Genomic DNA, 23,705 nt, shown 5'->3' on the forward strand with positions numbered 1-23,705 from the left:
TATCAAAATTGAAACTTGCGCGGAAACAAAGACACCTACATCTTGGATGCCCTTGAGGTAAGCTAAAACATACCAAAAATTAATTTCAAAGTGAACTATCCCTTTAAGGGCTCTTCTGTACATGAAACCACATCAAAACCTCTTTTATCCACCAGACAAGTTTACTTTCTTGCCAAAAACCCACACCTTGCTTCACCTCATCTCAACCTTCCTTCCGCTCATATGTCTGTCCGTTTCCGTGTGATTAATGTTCATCTCAGCGTTCATCATAACATGTATTTAACTCTCTCATTCCATCCCTCCATCACCTCCTTTCCACCCAGAAACGGAAATCCAGCTCCACCGTTCAGTACATGGTGAGAATGATATTTAATCCTAATCTCTTTATCCCTCCATCCCTTTCTCATCTCACTCTTGTTTATCCATTCATTCATTTGCTCATCCTTTTGTGTCATTTAATGCATAATGTCGAATAAATCCACTCTTCCTCTGTAATGATCTATATTGATTCTTCTCTTGCTCAAATATCAAGCGATTGATTTAAAGGGTCAGATGGCATTAAATGACTCCTCAAACACAGGTGAGGGTCTTCAGACCTGCCGTAGTGTTTTTGTGTTGGCGTTCTTTATGATGTGGAGGGTTGTAGCGAGTCGATGTTGACCTTTGTTGTGTATGTTTTAGACTGTGTCTTTTGTGTTTGGCTTTTCGTTATCGCTTCCTTGCGTCTGTGTGTCTGTCTGATGTCGTCTGTGATTGTACTTCCCGTAGCTTCATAAGGACTCTACTCCAGTTGTGCATCTTTCTCTAAGAAAACAATGGACCAAGCACAGATTTTCAAAACATTTTGCTTACTTGATTTTTATTTTGAATGCTTTCATTCAGCTTGCTGGAAACAGGTCATAAGCTGGAGAAGCTGTTTTTTGCTGGTCAACAGTGGTCTAGCTCTAACCAGCTTTATCAAGATGGTCTACTTTATCCTCACTGGTTGGTAGTCCAGTTGCTTAACCATCTGGACCAGCAAATGATCAGCTTGGACCACATGAAAACCATGTAAAACCAGCTGAAAACTGGTTTTAACTGGATTTTCCATCAGTACAGTGTGATCAATTGTAATTATTTTTTCATTTTGTGGTAATGTGGACATGGAAGTGTACTTGACAGGTTTTATGAGATTCATCTAAATTTACAAATGATGAACAAAGGGCACTCAATGTATCTCCAAGACCACGGCTCAATTTATGAACTATGATTTAAAACACAATCCACTCCCTCACCGCTGAACACATTATCACCCCTGCTCTCTCTCTGTATTTCTCTCTTTCTGTCATCTCGCCCTTAAACACCCACTGACACCCTTTAACACCCTTTTGTGTTCTGCACAGCCACAGTCAAACAGTGGGAAAAACAGCATAGTCACCAGTCCCAAAGGAAACGCCCCTTCTCCTGCTCTGGTATTTACCTCCTTATTCCTCTCTGTTCTCTCTCGCTCCGACTCGTCTGTCACTTTGGCTTCCTTCTCCTGTCTCACACATGTCTGTCTGTGTCAGCGTCTGGCCCGTCTCAGGCCACCTGTCATAGACGCTATGTGTGTCTCTGTATCTTCATCTTTGTCATCGAAACAATGTTATGATCAACGATTTTATAGTCCAAATTTGATGCATTTTGATGCTTAGAGCGTCAATTAGCTTCATGTTTTCATAAAGATGTGTGGTGAGTGTGCATGGACGTTGTTTGGACAACATTTGTGTGTTCCTCATTGTTTGGATCAATGGCAAGCCAACCAAACTTTGACGTTGGCTCTTTGTGTGTTTTGACACTCATTATGACCGTTATGATGTTCCATTTAAATATAAGTGTTTGTGTGTGAATATCTTTTTTATGTGAGCTAATGCTGTAAAGTGTGACGTATAGAAATTATTTCTATTATTGTACTGGATCAAATGTGATATAAACCAGTACAATATTGTCTAATAAAATCCTAATTTCAGGTTGTTTGTAAAACTATTTTTAGCTATATCTTTTTATAGCTTCAGAATTGCATTGATTTTTGAGAGATGCAGTGACCCCGAACATGTATTTGGCCACTTGAGTCACATTTCAAAAATGTCCAAATGTTATTGCATTAGATAACAAAATATAAAAAGGAAATGGCATTTGAAAACATGACATAATTTCAGACCTAACAATCCTTTTTGGAAAATGCTTTGCTTAAAGTGTGCTTGTGCTAACTTTCTTAAATTGCTATTATTGTTTTTTTGTGGTTTTTTTTATTATTGTTTATAATTTAATTAGTAAAATGTAGGGATTTCCAAACTTTTTTTGTCAGCTGATCTAAGATATTTACCTGAAGTTCCCATGATATTTAAAGTTAATATTTCAATAATTTAACAAAACAAGTTCACAGCTCTCTGATGACTGATGTCCATGCAGTTAGTAAGTGTTTTATTTTATTTTGATGTATAAATGTATTTATTTAAATCTGGCATTTTTATGATTTGATTCATTATTAGCTTTTCATTGACTCACAAACCCCAGATTGGGAAACCCTGATGTAATGCAATAATATTCACACATAGTCTGAAGTTTGACTTAAGGGTCTGGTTGCAATTATAGACCATTTTAGATTACTTAAGTTGCAGGTTTTCAACATTTTATTAAGTTTAAAGAGCAAAACTCTGTTAAAAGGCGGTTAGCGCACTAGTCTAGCCTGTTTAACTGGATCTATGTGATTTTATATATATTTTGTTTTAAAATGAAAGCACTTGGCATTAAAGTGCCCCCTAATTATGCCATATTTAAGGTTCCTAATTTTGTTTTGGAGTCTCCCGCATAGTAAGTTTACATGCCTCCAAGCTCAAAAAACACTTTCATTTTCTCAAAATACATTGCAGCATCAGCTCTTTTCTCAGTGTCTGAAACAGTTTGATAAAGGATTCAGTCTCTCTAAACCTCGCCTTTCTGAGAGCCTGCTCTGCTCTGATTGGTCAGATGACCCAGTCTGTTGTGATTGGTCAACCGCTTGCAGGAAATGAAACACCTATTACCATAATCTGAACTTCAGCTCCAGATCTATCTCAGCACTTAATACACAGTTAATCGAACAGTAACCACTCCTCCAAAGTGGATTTGCTTTCACAGCGCAGAAAACATGACGACAACACAAACCAAACTCTTCCAGTCTCAGCTACATTTTTATTTTTATTTTTTATTTTTATTTTATTTATTAAAGTGTCTTGCACTTACATGCCCAGCCCAAATAGGCTTAAAAGACACTTATGACATAAAACAAACATAATACAAAAAGATGACCATCATACAAATCACATAGGAAGATGACCATCATAAAAGATACATTACCATCATTTTCACAATATTAACAAACAAAACAAGACAAGACACCGTCAATTTAGGTCAGGATATAAACTACAGCTACAACTGCAGTGTTTGAGGGTCAAAGCAGACGTTGTTTGCGGGCAGCCAATGAAGATCACAGCCGGGCATTATGCAAATTTGGGTAACACTTTAGTTTAGGGTCCAATTCTCACTATTAACTAGTTGCTTATTAGCATGCATATAGGATATTGGCTTGTTATTAATACTTATAAAGCACATATTAATGCATTATTCTGCTTGACAATATTCTACATCACTTAATCCACCCAATACCTAAACATAACATCTACCTTACTAACTATTAGTAAGCAGTAATTAGGAGTTTGAAGCAAAAGTCATAGTTAATAGTTAATAGTGAGAATTGGACCCTAAACTAAAATGTGGTCCAAATTTGTTACAAACCTGGAATTACTGACAACTCATTTCAGGCACTTCAGAGTCGGTTCTTTTTTGGGGGGGGGGAGACAATAACTCCATTAATCATGCACTTTGAAATTTTGCAGACCTGTTACATTCACACACAGCTATATCACACACTACATGACAGGTAATATCCTAAAAAGCATAATAGGGGCACTTTAATATGTTAATCAAGAAGTTGTCGATTTGCTGAGCTCCTCATTAGTTTGCACTGGGATTAAATGCGTTCACATCTCTGGACTGGCTTCAGATGTTGGGCTTTGACCTTCGCTGTCCTCTGCCTTTAACCAGAGCGCCACCTCTGACTAATAACCTCCATCATCTTCCTCCTCCTCCTCCTCCTCTCTCTCGCTTTTACTGAGACTGCTCTTATGTGACTCTACATTTCTCCTCTTTTTTTTTTGCTAACACTTGTTTTATTCTTCCCATCTCTCACCTCCATCTCATTTTGCTCGTCTTTTTCCCTCTCGTTCTCTCTCTCGCTGTCTCCTCCTCTTCCTCTTTTTTCTCTCTCTCTCTCTCTCTTTAGGAGCCTCAGACCACTGTTATCCATAACCCAGCGGATGGGATCAAGGTACATCCTTCCTCAGCTCCCTCCCCATCCTCTTCTCTTTCATCCTCCACTCTTCTCTTCCTCTCTCTGCTTCTGTCGTCTGTTGCCAGTCTCTTTATTCTGTGGTGCGAGCAAGGTTGTTGTTTTTGGTTTGTGAGTGAGCATGTACTCGCATTAAGATGGGAAAGTGTTTGAGAAAGAGTGTGGTGTTTAGTACACTGTTCAATGTTAATTGTTTCAGTTAAAACAGTGAAACCAATGGTTCAGTCTAATCATTTGACCCATGCTAGTCTATACGCACATGGTTTTATGCAGAAATTAATCAACAACTCAACTTGAAACTGCATAATATGACACATTTGCAAGAAAAGAAAAATTACACTACTGCTGAAAAGTTTGGAATGTTTTTTTGGAAAGAACAATCTTATGCTTAACAAGGCTGCATTTATTGTATCAAAAATACAGTAAAAGCACTAATTTTATGAAATATTAGAATTTATTGTTGTTTATTTGAATATAATTTAAAATGTAATTTATTCCTGTGATCAAAGCTGAATTTTCAGCATCATTACTCCAGTCTTCAGTGTCACATGATCCTTCAGAAATCATTCTAATATGCTGATTTGATACTCAAGAAACAGTTCTGATTATTAGCAATGTTGAAAACGTATTTTGTATTTTTGTGGAAACCATGATAAAAAAAAAATCAGGATACTTTAATGAATAGAAAGTAGAAAAATCAGCATTATTTGACATTGAAATATTTTGTGTCACATTATAAGAGTCTGTCCATTTTGATTAATTGAATGCGTCCTTGCTGAATAAAAGTATTAATTTCTTTCAAAAACAAAATCTTACTGATCCCAAACTTTTGAATGAAAGTGTCCACCCCCCTTGACTACTGTTTCCAACTCAGATTGTTAACAAATATAGTATTATATACTATATAGCATTTTTTTTCTATTTAATTTCCTTAAAAAGGTTTGATTTGATTTCATGTTGACTTTAAGGGTGTGATTTTTAGGAGTCTTTGTTTATTTAAAATAATTAATTAGCTATTTTTTATGCTAATAAAAGTTATTTTAGATGTAGAATAGAATCAGGGCATGACGCAAGCCAGATCTGAACCTGAATCTCCCATATGAGAACCACAGCTAAATGTGTTTTTTAACAAAAATGTCATACTGTTATCAGTTTCTTTCTTATTAAAGAATACTAACTTAAATTATCTAATCAGACTTTCCGATTCTTGCCAAAAAAAGTTTCCTATCTTGCCTCCATAATGACGGACGCCCGTCCTCATATGCATGTCCACAGCTGGCTGAAGTGTCCGTTTGTGTGCGTCTCAAACCCTCACGGTGCCTGCGGTGGGCAAACACACACACACACACACACACACACAGGAACCCGTAGAGAGAAATACCAGCAGACGGGGGCTCAATCATTTGCATTTGTTATACATCAGAAGCTAAATGCAAGCTATTAAATGTGTGTGTGTGTGTGGGTGTGGGTGGTTACATGCATATGCAGAGGGGAGGAGGGTGCAGCTGCGGTCTCAATGCTGCCATCTGGGAAAGAGACGTGGAGATGCACAACAGAGCGTAGAGGATCTGAGTTTCATTGAATGGCTGTGTTACAGCCTCACCAGGTGGCTGAGCCTGAGATTAAACCCACTTCAGATATAGAGCTCAGATCAGCCCGCGGCTGTCTACTTTACTGTTGCCAATGTCATTCATCTGAAGTGTAATATGTGCAACTTCATTTGTGGTGATGATGCATTTGTCTCAGTGGTAGTATTGGTCGTGCTTTATTGGAGTTAGTTGCTGTTTGTTAAGTAAATATTTCGTGGTTGGTATATGTGTGTTAATGAAGATGTGAGGTCAGACACTGATTTGCTTTTGTCTGTCGTACAGGAATCTTCAGACAGCAGCAACACCACCATTGAGGATGAAGACGTCAAAGGTGAGTGCTGTTTGTTTCTGTTGCATTTTATTAAAGCAATACGCCACAAGAGTCCATGCAATCGCAGTGATTTTACTAAGGACTTTGTTTATGATTACGACATCAAGCCCTTTTCATAATCAAGTAAATTCCTGATGGATAATTTTTTTTTTCTTCAAATACTGCTAGGATGCATTAAACTGATCTAAAGTTTACATAAAAAATTATAATGTCACAAAATATATTAAATGCTGTTCTTTTGAACTAAATTTTTTAAAGAATGCTGAAAAAATGTATCACTGTTTCCACAAAAACTGTTTTCAAAATTGATAACTATCGGAAATGTTTCTTGAGCAGCAAATCAACATGTGACCATGTGATCATGTGACACTGAAGACTGGAGTAATGATGCTGAAAATTTGATCACAGGAATAAATTACATTTCGGCCGGTCATTTGCTGTCCAGGTTCCTAAACTGTGGAACGCTTTACCAACACTCATACGAAGCATCACCGTGTTGAGTACTTTTAAATCGCAGTTAAAAACACATCTGTTCAGACAAGCTTTTAACATGTAATCTCGGACTCTGGCTAAAATTTGTGTTTTGTTTTGTTCTTTCCCTTTTTTCTGGTGTCTATTGATGCTTTTACTGGAAAGCGCCTTGTGCACCTTTTGGCTGTTGTAAGGCGCTATAAAAATAAAATTTGATTGATTGATTTTAAAACATATTACAATAGAAAACAGCCATTTTAAATTCTAATAATATTTCACAATATAACTGTATTTTTGATTAAAATAAATGCAGCCTTGTTGAGCAGAAGAGACTTCATTCAAAAACATAAATCTTACCAACCAAACTTTTGAACATTAGTGTATGTTACACATTATCACGTTATGAAAGTATAATGAGTTGTGAACACTTCTTCATGACTATAAACATGTATAAAACCTCTTTAATCTTGGTAAAATCACTGTATAGCATGGCCTCAAATGGATTATTGCTTCTTCTTTTTTAATGACAAAAGCAATATGAAAAAAATTTAATTTATTTAAATTATTTTTTTAATTTATATAGGCAAAATTATATATTTAAAATAGGATTTTTAATTTATATATATACTTTTTTTTTAAAGTAGGCTATATAGTGTGTTTGCTGCAGTCACAGGTATGCCTCATCTTTGAACTTTGATCCATCTGGTTTCCTATCAGGTCAACAGTCCATATACAAAGAAATCCAAAGCATTTATTTAATTCGTGTCTACTATTGTTGTTACATAATAACCCTGAGGTTCAGCTGACAGGCCTTATGACTTCCTCTGACTTTGTAAATGACATAAGAAGTGTTGGCGTAATTCTGCTCTCTACCGTCCTGCTCTTCTGGGCGACACGTTCCAGGGCACCTTGAAGGTATTTTTATCTCAAGGAACACTAGAAATGTGAGAGATGTGGGCTAAGGCTATGTGTGTGTTTTATTCACACGAGTCAATGTTGGTTCACCTTACACACTTTTGTGTGGAAATGTCGTGTTCAAAAGTGACAGAAGTGAGCGGGTCTATTTGTCAACCTTTACTGTAAAAGTCTCAGCCTCAATAATAGGTTGCAGTCATGTTGTTAAATAATGTGCCATGTTCCGTCTTTGCATACCCTCCTTTCTCAGTCGGATCTTTCCTCTTCCCACCTTTTCCTTCCCGCTCAATAGGGAAAAGCCTAGATAGCAGTTCAATTAAAGCCCCCTCTGAAGTCAGCCAATCACCTCCAGGCTCCGCCCCCGCCATCTTCTGTAAGTCTCATAAGTCTCAGAATGACTGGTCTGCACTCGTTTGGTTTGGCCTGGCTGGTTTGCACGGCATTTCTCAGCGCTCTCCTCACTAACTTCAGCAAATCCCTGAAAAATAAACCGCTTCCAGTTGAGTTTTGCTCCTCTTGAGGTGACTTATAGATGTGAAAATATGGGTTGATGATCCATTTGGGTAATAACAGACAGCTTAAGGTCTAGTGTAATTTGCACAATGCTGTCTGTGGTCTTTCTGCTTTATTAATAAATAGGGATGTGTGGCGTAGAAGACTGTTCAAGAGTTGCTACATAGTTCATCCAAAAATGATCATCATTTACTCACCCTCATGTCATTTCAAACCCATAAAACTTTCATTCATCTTTATAACACAAATGAAGATATTTTTAATAAAACCTGAGCTTTCTGTCCCTCCATTGAAAGTCCAGGTAACCAAATTTAAAACATCCTAAAGGGTCATGAAGGCGTCATAAAATGAATCAAGCGGTTTAATCCGAATTCTGTGAAGAGATACACTCACTTTATATGATGAACTGATTATTTTAGGCTTTAATTTACATATAAACACATACATTTGGTAAACACCCCATTGGTTCCTGTGCATCATGCCGATCATTGTATAGGTGTCAAAAAAAAAGCCGAATTAAATCTGTTCATCGTATAAAGCGATCGTATCTCTTCAAAAGAATTGGATTAAACCGCTCGATTCATATGGATTCATTTTACATGCCTTTATGACCTATTTGATCTTTTAATTTTTGATTACCTGGACTTTCAGTGGAGGGACAGAAATCTCTCAGCTTTCATTAAAAGTTTGTTTCGAAGATTAACTGATGTTTTATGATTTTTGGAATGACATGAAGCGGAGTAAAGATGACAGAATTTTTCATTTTTGGGGTGAACTATCCCTTTAACCCCTAATAAGTGTAGATAAAACCCTTTGAACTTCTCTTTCCTGATGCCCTACAGGAAGGGGTTTTGATCACCGGGGCATCCAAATAGCAAAGACTGTTAAAAATGTAAAAATCCCTTTAATGAAAGCAACCCACTTTGGCCCTGTCCCAAATGGCACCCTAAGCACTCACGGCCTTCCTATAAGTCCGGCAAGAGTGCGCATTGAGGGTGCATATCGCCTGCAAAGGGGGCGTTTGCGAGCACCCTTCAGAAACCTAAAATGACAAATGGGACACCCTATGGTCTCATGGACTTAACGGTCCCACAAGACCGAAAATGCATATGAAGTGTGCCATTTGGGACAGGGCCTATCTCCCTGCTGTTTCCCGTGCGCTGCCCCCAGCAAATGTAATGGCATGCACTCATTCACTTTACCTGTACACACACCCCTTTAAAGGCACAGTACGTAAGTTTCACTTTAAAACCGTAACATAGGTGTAGCTTGATGATGCAGTGAATGAGTGTGGAATCATGGGAGGTGTCGTCTTTTCCTCCACAGCCGATGGAAAGTCCGACGGGACTTCGTGTTCACACATGAGCTAATGTATCAAAGTTTTATTAACGTTACTGTGGCGTGAAGCAGGGCGCGTCAAGAGCCTGGGACATTTAGCCTGGCTGTTTTTATTATGCTTATATGCCGCAGTTAAAGTTACATTTAACGTTCGCCTCCTCGTCCTTCCCTGAACAGTTACGTTTGATCACTTAAATTCACATTATTTTATTTCATTCCACTGAAACAGCCACAAGTGCTGATTTACTACTCATACAGGTCACTTTATCTGACGAATTAAAATTGTGGGGTACTGCAGCACTGTTTACTTCAAAACAATCATATTAAAAATATTGTGTGTTAAAAGTTATGTTGTAACGTTACTCTGTGCGTTCGCTCGGTGGCTGCTGTGAGACACTTGTTGCACACTGCAGTAAGCTAGAATGATATCATATTAATAAAACCTGGATGACTTGTGTTGCTAAATGGCATGCATCATTTTAGAACATTATATGGTGGAGAAAATGCTGTATTACTCTTTGATTTTGCTATGTTAGCCACTTCGTGTTTATAGTGCTTTACTTTTTGGGCTAACCGTGTTGTTGAGCTATATAACAATGATTCGTTTTCTGTCAATAAAGGCATCCAAACATGTCTAATAAAACACGTAATGTATAAAAGGGTCTGTGGTGTTTCCACGTATTTCACGGAAGCAAAACCGGTAACACGGATATGACATCATTAACAGGCGACGCAATGACACGGGCCATTACACTGGTTAAAATGGCTGATTTCTCTGGATTTAAACATTGTTGAAAACATTTGGGATACTGTAAAGTACATAAGTCAACAACATTCTAGTGGTTTTTGGATATTTTAATCCAAAAATCTTACATATTGTGCCTTTAAGATGCATGAGTTTGGATGAATCTGTATCATTAGTATCATCTTGTTCCCACCTGCCATCGGTCATCATTATCACCCCCCGATGTGTGAACAGCCACCAAGCTGACCGACATCCTGGGCTGCGCCCGCAGGGGCTCAGGACCCTCGACCGGGCCTGATACTGAAGCAGCTGCTCTCTCCACCCAGTCCCCTCCACAGACCCCCGTCCTGCAGAGTGAGTACAGCGCCCCCTGCAGACCCCAGCTATCATGCTCATGCACAGGGTCCACAATCAACTTTTTGGCTGTTGCATTATTTAGTTGAATTAGATTTTGTAATTGTTAATTTTGTAATTATAATATTAATAATCAAAATTAACATTATTCATTTTAATAATTATTATTAACAATAATGATGAATGTAATAATTTAAGAATTAAAGTAGTATTTTAATTTAAAAATGTGTCACAATTCGTTTTTTGTCAAGTAATTTGTTTGTAATAATTGTTCATTTTAATGATTTTAAATTAATATTAATATTGATCTGTTTTAGTATTTGATATAAAAGAATCATTTTCATTTAAATATTTAAATATTGAATAAAGTACCTTAATTTAAAATGGTTTTAATGTACTTAATTTAATACTTTAATTTAATATTAAATTAAGTACATTAAAACCATTTTAAATTAAATTAATTAATAAATTAAGCTTTTAATTTAATACTTTAATTTAATACTAAATTAAAAGCTTAATTTATTAATCATTTAATAATGTTTTTTATTTTGTAATAATGAATTATTCATTTGAATGATTTAATAATAATATTGATAATCTATGATGTATTTAATTGTTAATTTAATATTAAATTAATTAGACTTTTAAATGATGTAATTTAATAATAAAGGGATTTTTTTTAGCTGTCCGCTATGGTTCTTATTATGCGATTTGGACAGTGTATTATGCTTTATACCTTTTGAGTTTCCAGTAACAGGGGAGTTGTAGGATAAAGTTGGGATATTGGGATGAAGTGAGTAGTATTCAGCTATTCATACAGTATGTTCTTAATATGTCAGGCCCCGTGAGCCGACCTGCTCCATGCCTATTAAAGCTTTTTCTAGGCTACTGATCTAACTTATTATAATGTGATGTTTAATGTATTCCCTTAGGTAATTAACAAGAAAAACGTGAACTTTTAATGTTGGACCCTGTTCATACTGTCATTCGGCCCAAGCGTTGACCGTTTACCCTTGTTATTGACGCATACCCCCTTCAGTCAGATGCAACGGCCCCATGCATCTTGTTATTTGTCTGATGCTGCTGTCATTCATTTCCTTTTCATCTTTTGACATGTTCTCCATCTCTCTGTCTTTCACGATGGGTTAATGCTTTCTTCCCTTTCCCGACCCACTCAGCCCGGTTCACAGATCTGGTGAGCAGTGTGGGCCGTGCACCTGTCCCGCAAGCTCAGGCCGAGTCGACCTCCTCCCAAACCTCTGCCCCCCCTCCCCAGCCCTCCACCCCCCCGACCCCGCCCCCCTCTGTGTCTGTGCACAGTGAGTATATAGTGGAGTGAGTGTGTTTTTAGCATAAAGTCTAGTCCACATTGCACTTGATATACTTCAAGTGAAATCGAAGGACAAACTGGTGTGATGTCATTTCAAAGCTAAATTTCAGGCCAAAACAAAGTTTGTTTCAGGAGCTTGGCCAAAACCAACTTCATGGGAAAGTTGGCGGTGGCGGCTGATGAACACCTTTGGCCTGTGGTGATTACATCATGTGATGATTACATCATAGGGCTCCGCCTTCTTTGCTGTGATTCATTTCAATCTCCTCTGGTTCATTTCTTCTGTTCAGTTCGTCGAGGCCTAATGTGATTTAAAACATGAACTCACTGGAGAGCCGCCTAATAGTAGAAATTGAAGCTGTAATTCTAATTGAAAGAGAAATAATGTTTTTCATGTTTAATACTGTAAAGCTGCTTGCTTTTAAGGTCACCACTTAAAAAAAAAATTTAATGGAATATTGAAGTATTGCAAATGATTTATCCATGCACATCATGTTTTTATTTTATTTTATTCTCGTTATCTTTAATTTGCACTTGCAATGACTTCTCTTCTCTGATGATGTGTTTTTCGGCATGAGGGCGGGACAACCTGTCACTCACATGAGATCATATAAAAAAAAAGAAAAGAAAAAAAAATTCAATCGCAACTTATATTTCATGCTGACTTTAAGCATTCTATCATATAAAGTAAGTGCTATTTAAATCAATGTGGCATGACTTGACTGGAGTGTTAAATTCGTAGTTTTCACGCGACATCACACCTTTAAAGGAGCGCTCACATGGAGGGCAAAACAAGACTTTCCTCCACTACCCGCCTGTCCTTTTTACCAAGTTTGTACCAAGTAAGACAGTGATATTAAAATACCAAATTCAGTATACACCTTATTGATGATGCATACTATGTACAGGCAAGCCGATGAACCCTGAATATAAACTCTACGTGCAGTTAAGCATTACGTGTTTTTCCATCAAAACCTATTATAAAGAAAATGCTTAACCATTTAGCGGTGTTCATATTCTGGTCTCATCTGCTCACCTCTATATAGAATGCATCAGTAAGGTGTATACTGAATCTGAACTTTTAATACCACTGTTTTAGTAAATTAAGGCACTTTATGTGTTTTTCACGTTAATCGTTTTAGAACGTCCTGCGCCGTATATGGATCACAAGATCACAGACTGAAAACTATGAATTGTAGAGCTGGTGCAAAAAAATCCCTGTTGCAATGATCAGATGCTTTCTTAACTGTAGTTTTCTCATCGCTGTCACCTTTGTTGTGTTTTTATTTTGATATTGAGAGGAAGGCACAAACTTCTTTTTACCCCTAAGTGAAGATGCTGTGAGTGTATCAGGGCCTTAACAGTCTGTAGCTGACACCACCATGTCAGATTTCCCATCAACCCTGTGACCAACATCTGACATTCGGAAGTAGCGGGAGGCAGTTTTCCCTGATAAAAGAGCAGGATTTAAACATCTGAAGGGAGTCTAGTTTGTGAAAGTGTGACAGAACTGCTTCAGATCTGATGTACTTCCATATATACAGTTTTCTCTTTAAGGAATTGGGACTTTTATCAAAGCTGAAACCCCAGTCAGAGACTTTAGATCAGGCCTGTAGTGTCAGATTGACAAGGAGAAACTGAAGGACGTGTCGAGGCCACTAAGCTCCCTGAAGGGAGGGAGAGGGAGAGGAAACATGGAGTAAGCCTTATCTAAGGGTCCAGGAATAGCACAACTAGCTCCATGCGGATAAATTAGATGAAGTGTCAGTAGTTAGGTTAAAGTACAAACTTTATCAGGAGGGAGGGGCTTAGTCATAGAATTGAGGAAGAATGGATGAAGGTCTAGACTGAAGACTAGACTGAGAAACTGGGTAAGTCCACAGCAGAGCTGGAGTACTAAACATTTCTCATCCTCTCAGAAGGATCTGAACTGTGTGTGTGTGTGTGTGTGTGTGTGTGTGTGTGTGTGTGTGTGTGTGTGTGTGTGTGTGTGTGTGTGTGTGTGTGTGTGTGTGTGTGTGTGTGTGTGTGTTTTAGAGCATTCACTTTTGCTTAAGCGTGACATTTTTCTGTTCCTGTCATGTACAACAGAGAGGAACAGTTAGCTTTGGCTCTGTTAGTCTATAGTTTAAAAGAATCCATGAATGCACAATTTTTTTTTCCTGTGCCTAAAAATTCATAAAGGTATTTCCTATTGAAACAGAAAGTTGGGCAGGACCGTTCAAAAGTTTGGGGTCAGTAGGAAATTCATATTTGTACTCCACAAGGACACATGAAATTGATCAAAAGTGACAGTGTTTATAATATTACAAAAGATTTCCATTTTAAATCAAACCTTAAAAGGAATAGTATCATGGTTTCCACAAAAATATTAAGCAGCACATTATGTTTTTTAACATTGATAATAATCAGAAATGTTTTTTGAGCTGCAAATTAGCATATTAGAAGGATTTCTGAAGGATCATGGGACACTGAAGACCATTAGCCATTATAGGAATAAATTACATATTAAATGTATTTTTGACTCTTTTGATCACATTAATGCAGCCTTGGTGAGCATAAGAGACTTCTCTCAAAAACCTACTGACACCAAAACCAAGATTAATAAAGACTATTATATTTTCCAGAAAGAGCTACTCAGTTTCAAGCATATATCTGTTTAAAATATATTTAATCAGGGGTACATTAACATATAGATCTCAACGCTAATAGACATGGACTAATAGATAGAAGCCTTTAATTGTAAAGGGTTTTCAATTTACATACTGTATGTTTTTAATGTAAAGAGAAAAATATTCCTATACCTGAAGTAAAATGTTTATTCTTTTTTTCATAAATCATAATTTTGAGTGAAAAAAATGGCGAGACCAAGGTGGGATTAATTAGCTTGATTGTGTCTGTTTTCTCTTACAGCACGCAAGCAGGAAATCATCAAGATCACGGAGCAGCTGATAGAAGCCATCAATAATGGGGACTTTGAGGCCTATGCGTACGTTACCTCATGCTTTCTCGCAAACACAACCCACATGGCCCAAAACATACTCTGTACAAATACAAAGATGCAAATGCTTCTATAGCTAGCTACTCAAGCCAGATGTCTTGCATTTTTATAAATGTTGTGTTGCATTCTCAGTGTTGCCACAAGGGATACTATAGCAGGCATTATTAGCAGGTCTTCTTCTACAGTCAGTTGTACTCTCATAGTGGAGCAAATGTTTAAGTAGAGAGCCTCACCGAGCAAGTTAGTTAAACTGTCCGCATGTTTATAGCAGCTACATGAATAATAATAATAATAATACACAATGGGATCATTCATTGTCACAGGAAAATCTGTGACCCTGGACTGACCTCCTTTGAACCCGAGGCTTTGGGGAACCTAGTTGAGGGGATGGACTTCCATAGATTCTACTTTGAGAACTGTAAGTGTGAGAAGGACTAACATAAATGAAATCAGTTATGTGTAATTCACACACAGGAAATGTGAGTAGCACCATGCACGTGATCTTTCTCCATGCATGTATGTTTCTCTACAGTGCTTTCCAAGAACAGTAAGCCCATCCACACCACCATCCTAAACCCTCATGTGCACCTGATCGGAGAAGACGCCGCCTGCATCGCCTACATCCGCCTCACCCAGTTTGTGGATGGCCAGGGCCGACCGCGCAGCAGCCAATCGGAGGAGACTCGCGTCTGGCACCGTCGGGACTCCAAATGGCAGAATGTTCATTTCCACTGCTCCGGTGCGCCCGCTGCTCCTCTCCAGTGAAGGTGACGCTTCGCATTTCTGCATTTCCTGAATCTAGTTCACAATAGAGGTTGAGTCCTTTGCTGTGGTTTCTGGACTTATTCCAGAAAGTGTAAAAAAAAAAATCATTAAATCTATATTGAAGTTGCAAATGAAAATAATAAATTAAAAAAAGATATATAAAAAAATGTACACTATATTCATTAAGATTAATTAAAGAAATTAGATTTTTATTCAACAAGGATGCATTTAAGGGGACCTATTATGCTGCTTTTTACAAGATGTAATAGAAGTCTCGGGTGTCCCCAGAATGTGTCTGTGAAGTTTCAGCTCAAAATACCCCATAGATCATTTATTATACCATGTTGTAAATGCCCCTTTTTTGAATGGAAGGAAAAACATGCTGTTTTCCTGCATGTATCTTTAAATGCAAATGAGCTGCTGTTCTCCACCCCCTATCCAGAAAAGGGTGTCTTTACAGCTCTTGCTTCGGATACTCGAATGCGTTTTAAAGCCATCTCAGTTTAAACTTCTGATGTATGATTTTCTGCACAGAAAGCTGTCTGTCAGACGGGCGTTGCGTGAGTATTAAACTAAGTTCTCTTATTTTCTTATTACACTTAAACGGTCAAAAACACACAAGGTTATGTAAAAAACACACAAAGGTCAAATCTGCCTTTTGCCGAACTCGTTCTTGCTTTTTCCATCGTATATCAGATTGGAAAAGCTTTTATTTTCAATAAATATGAAGAAAATATGTGAAAAGTGGAATAAAAGTGCCTAACGGTTATTTGATAATAAAGTGTTTTTCGGGTAGGGTTAGGAGTAGGTGTAGGGAGGGCTTTATAGTCCCAATAAGGCGGCATTTATTTAATAAATACAATAATTTACACTCAATATGTTATTATTGCATACTGTTTTATAATGTACTAAAATACTGAGGTGCAAATGCTATCTAAGTCTTTACATTTATTGCAAAGAAAATACTGCTATTTTTACATTGTGTAAATATAATCTATCGCTAAGAAAATATGCTATTTTCACAATAACAAACAGAGTGGATGTATTTTTACCACAATAGGGTGTTTGTGTACACACTGCGGACACATAAATATGTTTAAAAACAATATAAAAGGGTATTTTGTATTAAAGGTCCCCTTTAAATTGATCAAAAGTGAGAGTAAAGACATTTATATTGTTACCGAAGATTCTCTTTCAAATAAATGCTGTTCTTTTGAACTTTTTCTATTCAAACACAATACATTCAAATAAAAAACAGTTTTAAATTGTAATGATATTTCACAATAATACTGTTTTACTGTATTGTTGATCAAGTTAATGCTGCCTTGGTGAGCAAAAGAGTCAATAATCAATAAACAACAATAAATATCACTACAACCTCATACTTTTGAACGGTATTATAAATAAATGTAATTTAATTTATTTTAATTTAATTATAATATAATTTGTTTATTAATGTAATCAATTAATGAATATATGAGAAGGATCTAACCTTATGAATATATGATAATAATTCGCCTTTGGCTAAGCCCCGCCCCCCTTAGTTACTGTTGCTACGTCCGACAAACTTCATCTGGGCTCTGGTTTGGTATCAACATGGCTTATGCTGTGACAGCTCTTCCTGCTGAAATTTGATCAAACTTTTATAAAGCAGCAAATAAAGTGTCCGATAGAAGTAGGCAAAAGGGGCTGCAATATATGCTCAAAGGCTATATTCACGACATACAGGTGAAACGCAAGGAACAACAAGGCATCCAAATAGAGGCAAAAGCCTTCTTATACTGTCTATGGCAAAAGCATACCGGTCACAGTCAAAAAATGAACCACCGCATATCCTACTAATCGAGACTGAGGCTGGGACTAACAATATCAAGGAGCAACACTTCATGCAAAGCTGGGTAACGTTAGGTCTCTATTCACTTCTATAATCGTTATTACAAAGCAAATGGACTAACGTTACGCGAGTATAACGTTGTATTTATTAGCAGTGTGTGCTAGCGTATCAACAACCAATCATGCTAGGTAGCGTTAACGTTAGCTGACAAGGTGATGTTTTGGTTAGCAAAAAGTGTGCTTGTTGATCCTTGAGGGGTTTAGCTGACTGTGAGGACGTCCACACAGTTTAATCCAAAGACGACACTTGTCAGGATTTGACTTCGGTTTTGGGAAGGGAAAAAAACGGACACTCCCCTCCAACCTCTCTGGGAAACGCGCATCTGTGTTACAAATGCCCCAGGCACAACGTTTAACCATATTTTTGATAAAACTACGACGGTAATAATAGCCTGCCGAGACCAACAATATGATACGCCTGTGTTAAAGGCAATGGAGCGCTGTGAAAAAGTGTCGGACCTCTATGGGAGCTCGTTCTTGGCTGCGCTGTGATTGGTCAATCTACATTCTAGGGTGTGGCTTAGCCAAAGGCGAATTAACTATAAGATGAATTGAAGGTTTTTAATTTATGTGCATTTTGTATACATACTGTATAGAGCATTCTTTAAAAAACACTGTATTCCAAGTTGAATTGAACTCGGTAGCTTTCTGTCTCTCTGTATTTCAGACCAGCCCTGCAGCGAATACATTAGAAGCGGAGGTGAAGGACAGGGAGGACTGATAGGACGAGAGCAGGGGTCCAGCGTCGAAACGCTCCGAAACCTCCAGCTTTCCAACGCTGGACACAGCCGTCCTCCCCCTGCATGCAAACCAACAGTTATCTCTCTGCCTGCTGGGCTGCTCTCGAAACACAGCATCCCGACCACCCCTCACCTCCCACAACACCCAGCACGTCTTTATGCCAAGACTCACCGCCGACGCAAGAGCAGCACTGCATATATTAATCATCGAGAGCCACCACAGACTCCAGGTCCCCGTCTAGAGTTATAATAACCCGCACGATTGCCTTCTTGTCCACAGTCCTTTGCGCTCCACTTTCGTCTTCACTGGCCTTATGCCCCCTGTGCCCAGGTACTCCCAAATACAGTAGATCATTTTTAATAAAATATTATTATTATCATTGTATTCTTGTTATTGTTGCTACTATTATAATGATTATTACTTCCGTCAGGATTCTAACTATTGCTGTTGTTCTTGAGATTGTATATTTGATGGTCAAATTACTGTTTTGTTTTAAAACATTTTTGAGTTCAATCTCTTTTTTAAGCATGGATTTTAAGTATTAGCGATTGTTTTGGGTTTTTTGGTGTTCGAGTAATCTGAAGTGTACTTCGGCAGCGCTGTACATGTTCACGTTCACAGCTCGCTGTTTAAATTAAAATAAAACAGCGGCAGCACACACAAGATTTTAAGATTCAAAACTCATATGTGGCGGCGACCAGATTTCCCGTGACCGTGATCAGTGTCTGTGTTATCAGGGTGCTTCATGGTTTTTACAATCAAATCTCTTGGAGGCAGCTGACATTATCACATCATTGAGGTTTGCCTCGTATATCTGCAGGTTGAGCTGAGCTGTTTGTCTCTAATCTCTTTTACTGGCCAGCAGCTGATGTGTCCTCCTTATTGGCAGTCAGTGCTGATCTGGTCTTATTTGAGAAGCTATTTAATACGTTTTGTTAAAGTTGTCTGTGAGGTTGTAAGAATGTGAATCTTTTTCTGTTTTCCAGTACAAATACCTAAACATTCTTAAATCAAGATACATTTACTTGAGATGCAAAATGTCCTAAGATATTAAAGGGGTCATGATATGGATTTTTTTAGTTTAATATTCTCTCTGAGGTTCGCTTATATTGTTAAAGGGATAGTTCACCCGAAATGAAAACTCTGTCATCATTTACTCACCCTCAAGTTGTTTAAAACCTGAATGAATTTATGTTGAACACAAAAGAACATATTTTGTAGAATATGGGTAACCAAAAAGCAGTTCATACAGGTTTGGAACAACTTTAAGATAAGTCTGAATCTGAAATGACCCGTTTTTAAAGGGCGGATCCTTTAAGGCCACTGTTATGATTGGCTAACCTCATTGCATAGGAAACCGTATCATCGCTTTTGCACGTAAGTGTTTTAAAAACATTATCCACATAAAACTATCAAAGCACTATGAAATCGTTCACTTACAGTTTGCTATGCAGCTTCTGTCAGATTCAGTATAGTCGGCTGTTTCCTCTGTCAACAAAAGTTTCTTTGTTTGAAAAAGTTTGTTCTCCGAAAACAAACATATAATCCTCCGACGCACGCGATCTGGGACGGCATTAAAGTAAACCATTTGCTGTCCTGTTGTCGACAGACTCAAGTGCGTGGGGTACGTCAGAAACTGAACAGTGTAGACAGCGTCACTGATTATAATGGCTTCTATTTGCTTTTGACGTGACGCTCATATCCGATGTAGGCAAATATCAGCCATAAAGCGACTGATGCCAGTGGGCGGGGCCTATAGTGTGATGGTGTAACTATTGGCCGATGTCTTGCTATGGCGGTAGTCATATGCAAATGCGTCACAGTTCCTACAATATCAGAACGAGCAGTTTTTGGAGCTTGATTAAACAAATGCTTTGTTTATATTGAGGAGGACATTTTAAGCAATAAAACTTGTAGGATGTTTTAATGGTACAAATACCTCTTATATGACAAAAGAATTTGATTTCTCATGTCATGACCCCTTTAAGTCTTGCTTGTGCTGAAAACAAGAAAATATATCTGCCAATGGGGTCAGAAATATAATCTTGATTAAAAAAGTTATGTTTTGTATACATTCTTTTCTTGTTTTAAAACAAGACTTAAGATATTAAGTCATTTTGCTTCTTCACCTGAGGAATGTTTAGATATTTGAACTGGAAAACAAGACAAAACTACTGAGTAAGCAAGTCATTTTTTGCAGTGTTTACACAATCATTTCACTGTAAAGACAAAGCAAGTGTCGGTACGGGTTATAGTTTGATCTCTGAACGCTACATTGGAATAAGTTTGTCTTTTTCTCTGGGGATCTTGTAGGACCGATGAGACTCGTTTTGAGAGCGTACAGCATGTTGTTTTAAGGGCCTTTATTGTAAAGCAGCAGGAAATGTACTACGTGTGTTCGAGATTTAAATAGCCATTCTGGTTACCATGGTGATCTGCAACCTACGAGACGAATTTGAACACGTTTCAACCTTCGTCACAGGAGCTTTGCGTTTCACCTCGACTCAGGCACCTACAGCTATAGTTCTTCGCTTTTCTTTTTGTTCTGTACACACAGGAACTTTTTATATCTAATTTATGTGGAGTTATTAAGGCAGTATTGTTTTTTTTTTGTATCCTTTTTAAGAGTGTGAGTGTGTGGTTTTACAATACAATGGCACTGATATCTTGAATGTGAAAGCATATAGTCACTATATTAAAGTGTTGAAAGCCATAACGCACCGTCAACTCTTTACGGCAGATTTGAAGGGATGTTTCTGTTAGTGTTGTCTTTCTATCTAGCAGAATTGGAAAACGGTCTCATATTCAGTTTCACGCATACGGTTTGATTAGGGGGCTTCCTGACAACTGGTACTGTTTTTGACATCCTGTCAAAAGATTGATCTCCTACTGATTGTGGGCCGCTAACTGAAGTCACATGACCTTTGTTGAGGCTATAGTTTGTGTTTTCTGTTGCTTTTAATTTTATTCTGAAATTTGACTTTAACTTTTGTAGTTGGCTCTAATGAACCCAGAGTTGGAAATGGTGAAAAATGCGACATCCACCGCAAACGGCGATTTGCATGTCGACAAACTGGTGTTATGTGTTTATTGAAGATATTTGAAAAATACAACAGCTCAATAAATAGGCATCTTGTAAAACCGCTGCATAGTGTTAACTTATATTGTAGATGGAAACTATTTGCATGAACTTCAACTTCACAATAATACATTTTGTTGATTTTTTTTTTCTTTTTCATTGTTTATTTTATACTGAATGCTGGTGATTCTATCTATTTTCTGAGCTTTGTAAGTGCATATAACTATTTTGTCTAAAAATGATGACTTACTGATAATAACTATCATGGTAAAACATAATTATTCTGATTGTACGGCATGCTTTTGTAAAAGAGTTTGTTGTTGTTTGAGCAGTGTTGGCTGAGCCCAAATGTGAAAATGTGAAATAATGAATTTATTAGCGTGGGTCAATCGCAGCGTTTGCCGCTGTCACGCTTGGTCGCATTATGCATGTGTTTTTATTACGGAATGGATCATGCTTTGGCTGCCAGTCTACAAAAGGGACCTTGAATTATGTCTGTCAATGTAAGCATCTGATTTGCATTTAATCAGCAACCCTCATTGTGCTTTGCTCTAATGCTGCCTAAACCATTAGTGGGCGCTCTTTACCACACTGTTCTTGTTAGAAAAAAATGGATAATGTTACAAGATATCCAATAATTCACTCACTTTTATTCTTAAACAGAAACACAATTTTCTTGGATTAATAAACTTAACACCTAAATCATTGCAAAAAAAAAAAAAAAGTCGTCTTTAGTATGTTTGTCTTGTTTTGCAGTACAAATATCTAAACATTCTTAAATCAAGATACATTTGCTTGAGAAGCGAAATTCATTAAAAAAAATTATGAAAAGTTTAACAAAGTTAAGTAACAATTACACTTAAAACAAGAAGAAATATCTGCCAATGACGTCTGAAAAACAATTTAATTCAAATGGAAGATGAGACCTCATTGGCAGATATCCGTTCTTGTTTTAAGCAAAGACTGACATCTGAAAATCTTTCAGAAAACAAGGCCTAACATCTCGTCATTTTGCTTCTCAGGTAAATGCATCTTGATTAAAGAATGTTTAGATCTTTGTACTGGAAAACAAGACAAAAATACTGAGGAAGACATTATTTTTTTGCAGTTTATACACTGAATAACCACTAAAAGAGTTTAATCTCTGTTATCAACTGGATACTTCTCCAATCAGTGGCCTGAAACGGTTTAGTGATGTAATCTAATCAGGCCTCTAATGAGAAGCTTGTGTGTGTGTGTCTGAGTGTGTTTGAGTGTTACGCATATGTGAAAGAGTGAACCAGTGTTGTGTTTCTCTAGTGGTGACGCATTGCTGCTCTTACAACATCAAGCCAATAGCGATCAATTTGTAGTATTCACATTTTCTCCCAATGTCTTTTGTAATCTTTAACCTGATGGCTTCACATTTCTCTAAAGATGACCCGTACTCAACTTTGCAGATTTTTTTTTTTTGTATGTATGTAACCACAAATCCTGCAATGTGGATTTTAATCAGTAATGAAAAAGTTAGATTATTAAATCTTTGTTTCTCCTGATTCTTCTCATTAATATTCATACCTGTTCTTCCAATGTGCTCTCCCTCTTTTTCTCTCTGTGTGCTATAAGAAATGTATTAAGATGTTATCAGTATTATCAATAAAAAGACTGTCAAAACCCATGTAGTCGTTTATATACGAAGCCAAATGAAATCAGTATGAAAGAACTCTACTTTTCTGCTGACATTGTGGTCTTGCTAACAAACGTATGGGCCGTTATCTGAATGAGCAGGGAGGTCTAGCTGACGGCTGATAAGATATGAGAAAACAGCATGGGAATTTATTACACAACTGTGCCAGTCATGCATACTTTAGAGTGCTGAGTCACTAAAAATGATCAGTTTGAATTCAATTAAGCAACTGTGGTGTAAACGCACAGTACAAACTGTTGTTTGCGCCGGTTGTCTAGTTACTGTAAAAATTTCTATGATCAAAAAGTTATGACAAGATGTGTTTTACATTGCTTTAAAATAAGTTGAGTAATTTTCAACTTTTGTTTATAAGTTCAAGATTCCACTAATTTTTTAGTCAGTTTAATGTAATTTAAGTTGAAATGACTTAAAAATCCAAGTTGTTTAAGGCAGCAACTTTTTACTCTGCCCAAATGAGTCAACAATTGCTGTTTGCATGCTGATCATTTCAGATTAAGGAAAAGTTATCAATGTTACAGCGTGCTGTCTTGTGCATACAAATGCAG

General features: G+C 37.2%; 1 protein-coding gene across 45 annotated transcripts in view; it reads left to right on the forward strand.

Annotated features, from left to right (window-relative positions):
- LOC130094923 (calcium/calmodulin-dependent protein kinase type II subunit beta) overlaps positions 1-19,708 on the forward strand; it is a 70,640-nt gene extending 50,932 nt beyond the window's left edge. For 4 of the 45 annotated variants that reach the window (XM_056261492.1, XM_056261493.1, XM_056261500.1 and 1 more), the window contains 8 exons: positions 6,280-6,328; positions 8,007-8,087; positions 10,545-10,664; positions 11,843-11,983; positions 14,908-14,983; positions 15,319-15,413; positions 15,528-15,762; positions 18,321-19,706. In XM_056261492.1, the coding sequence (XP_056117467.1) occupies positions 6,280-6,328; positions 8,007-8,087; positions 10,545-10,664; positions 11,843-11,983; positions 14,908-14,983; positions 15,319-15,413; positions 15,528-15,760 (795 nt within the window). In that variant the 3' untranslated portion in view covers positions 15,761-15,762; positions 18,321-19,706. Of the gene's footprint in view, positions 1-323; positions 357-1,382; positions 1,452-4,342; positions 4,388-6,279; positions 6,329-8,006; positions 8,088-10,544; positions 10,665-11,842; positions 11,984-14,907; positions 14,984-15,318; positions 15,414-15,527; positions 15,763-18,320 lie in introns of all 45 variants that reach the window. The other 41 variants (XM_056261503.1, XM_056261504.1, XM_056261509.1 and 38 more) reach the window with 22 other exon arrangements.
- The last annotated feature ends 3,997 nt before the right edge of the window (positions 19,709-23,705 follow it).

The sequence above is a fragment of the Rhinichthys klamathensis genome, unplaced genomic scaffold (genome assembly GCF_029890125.1).
Source record: "Rhinichthys klamathensis goyatoka isolate OS25496 unplaced genomic scaffold, OSU_Roscu_1.1 h1tg000183l_1, whole genome shotgun sequence".
Taxonomy (NCBI): Eukaryota; Metazoa; Chordata; class Actinopteri; order Cypriniformes; family Leuciscidae; genus Rhinichthys; species Rhinichthys klamathensis.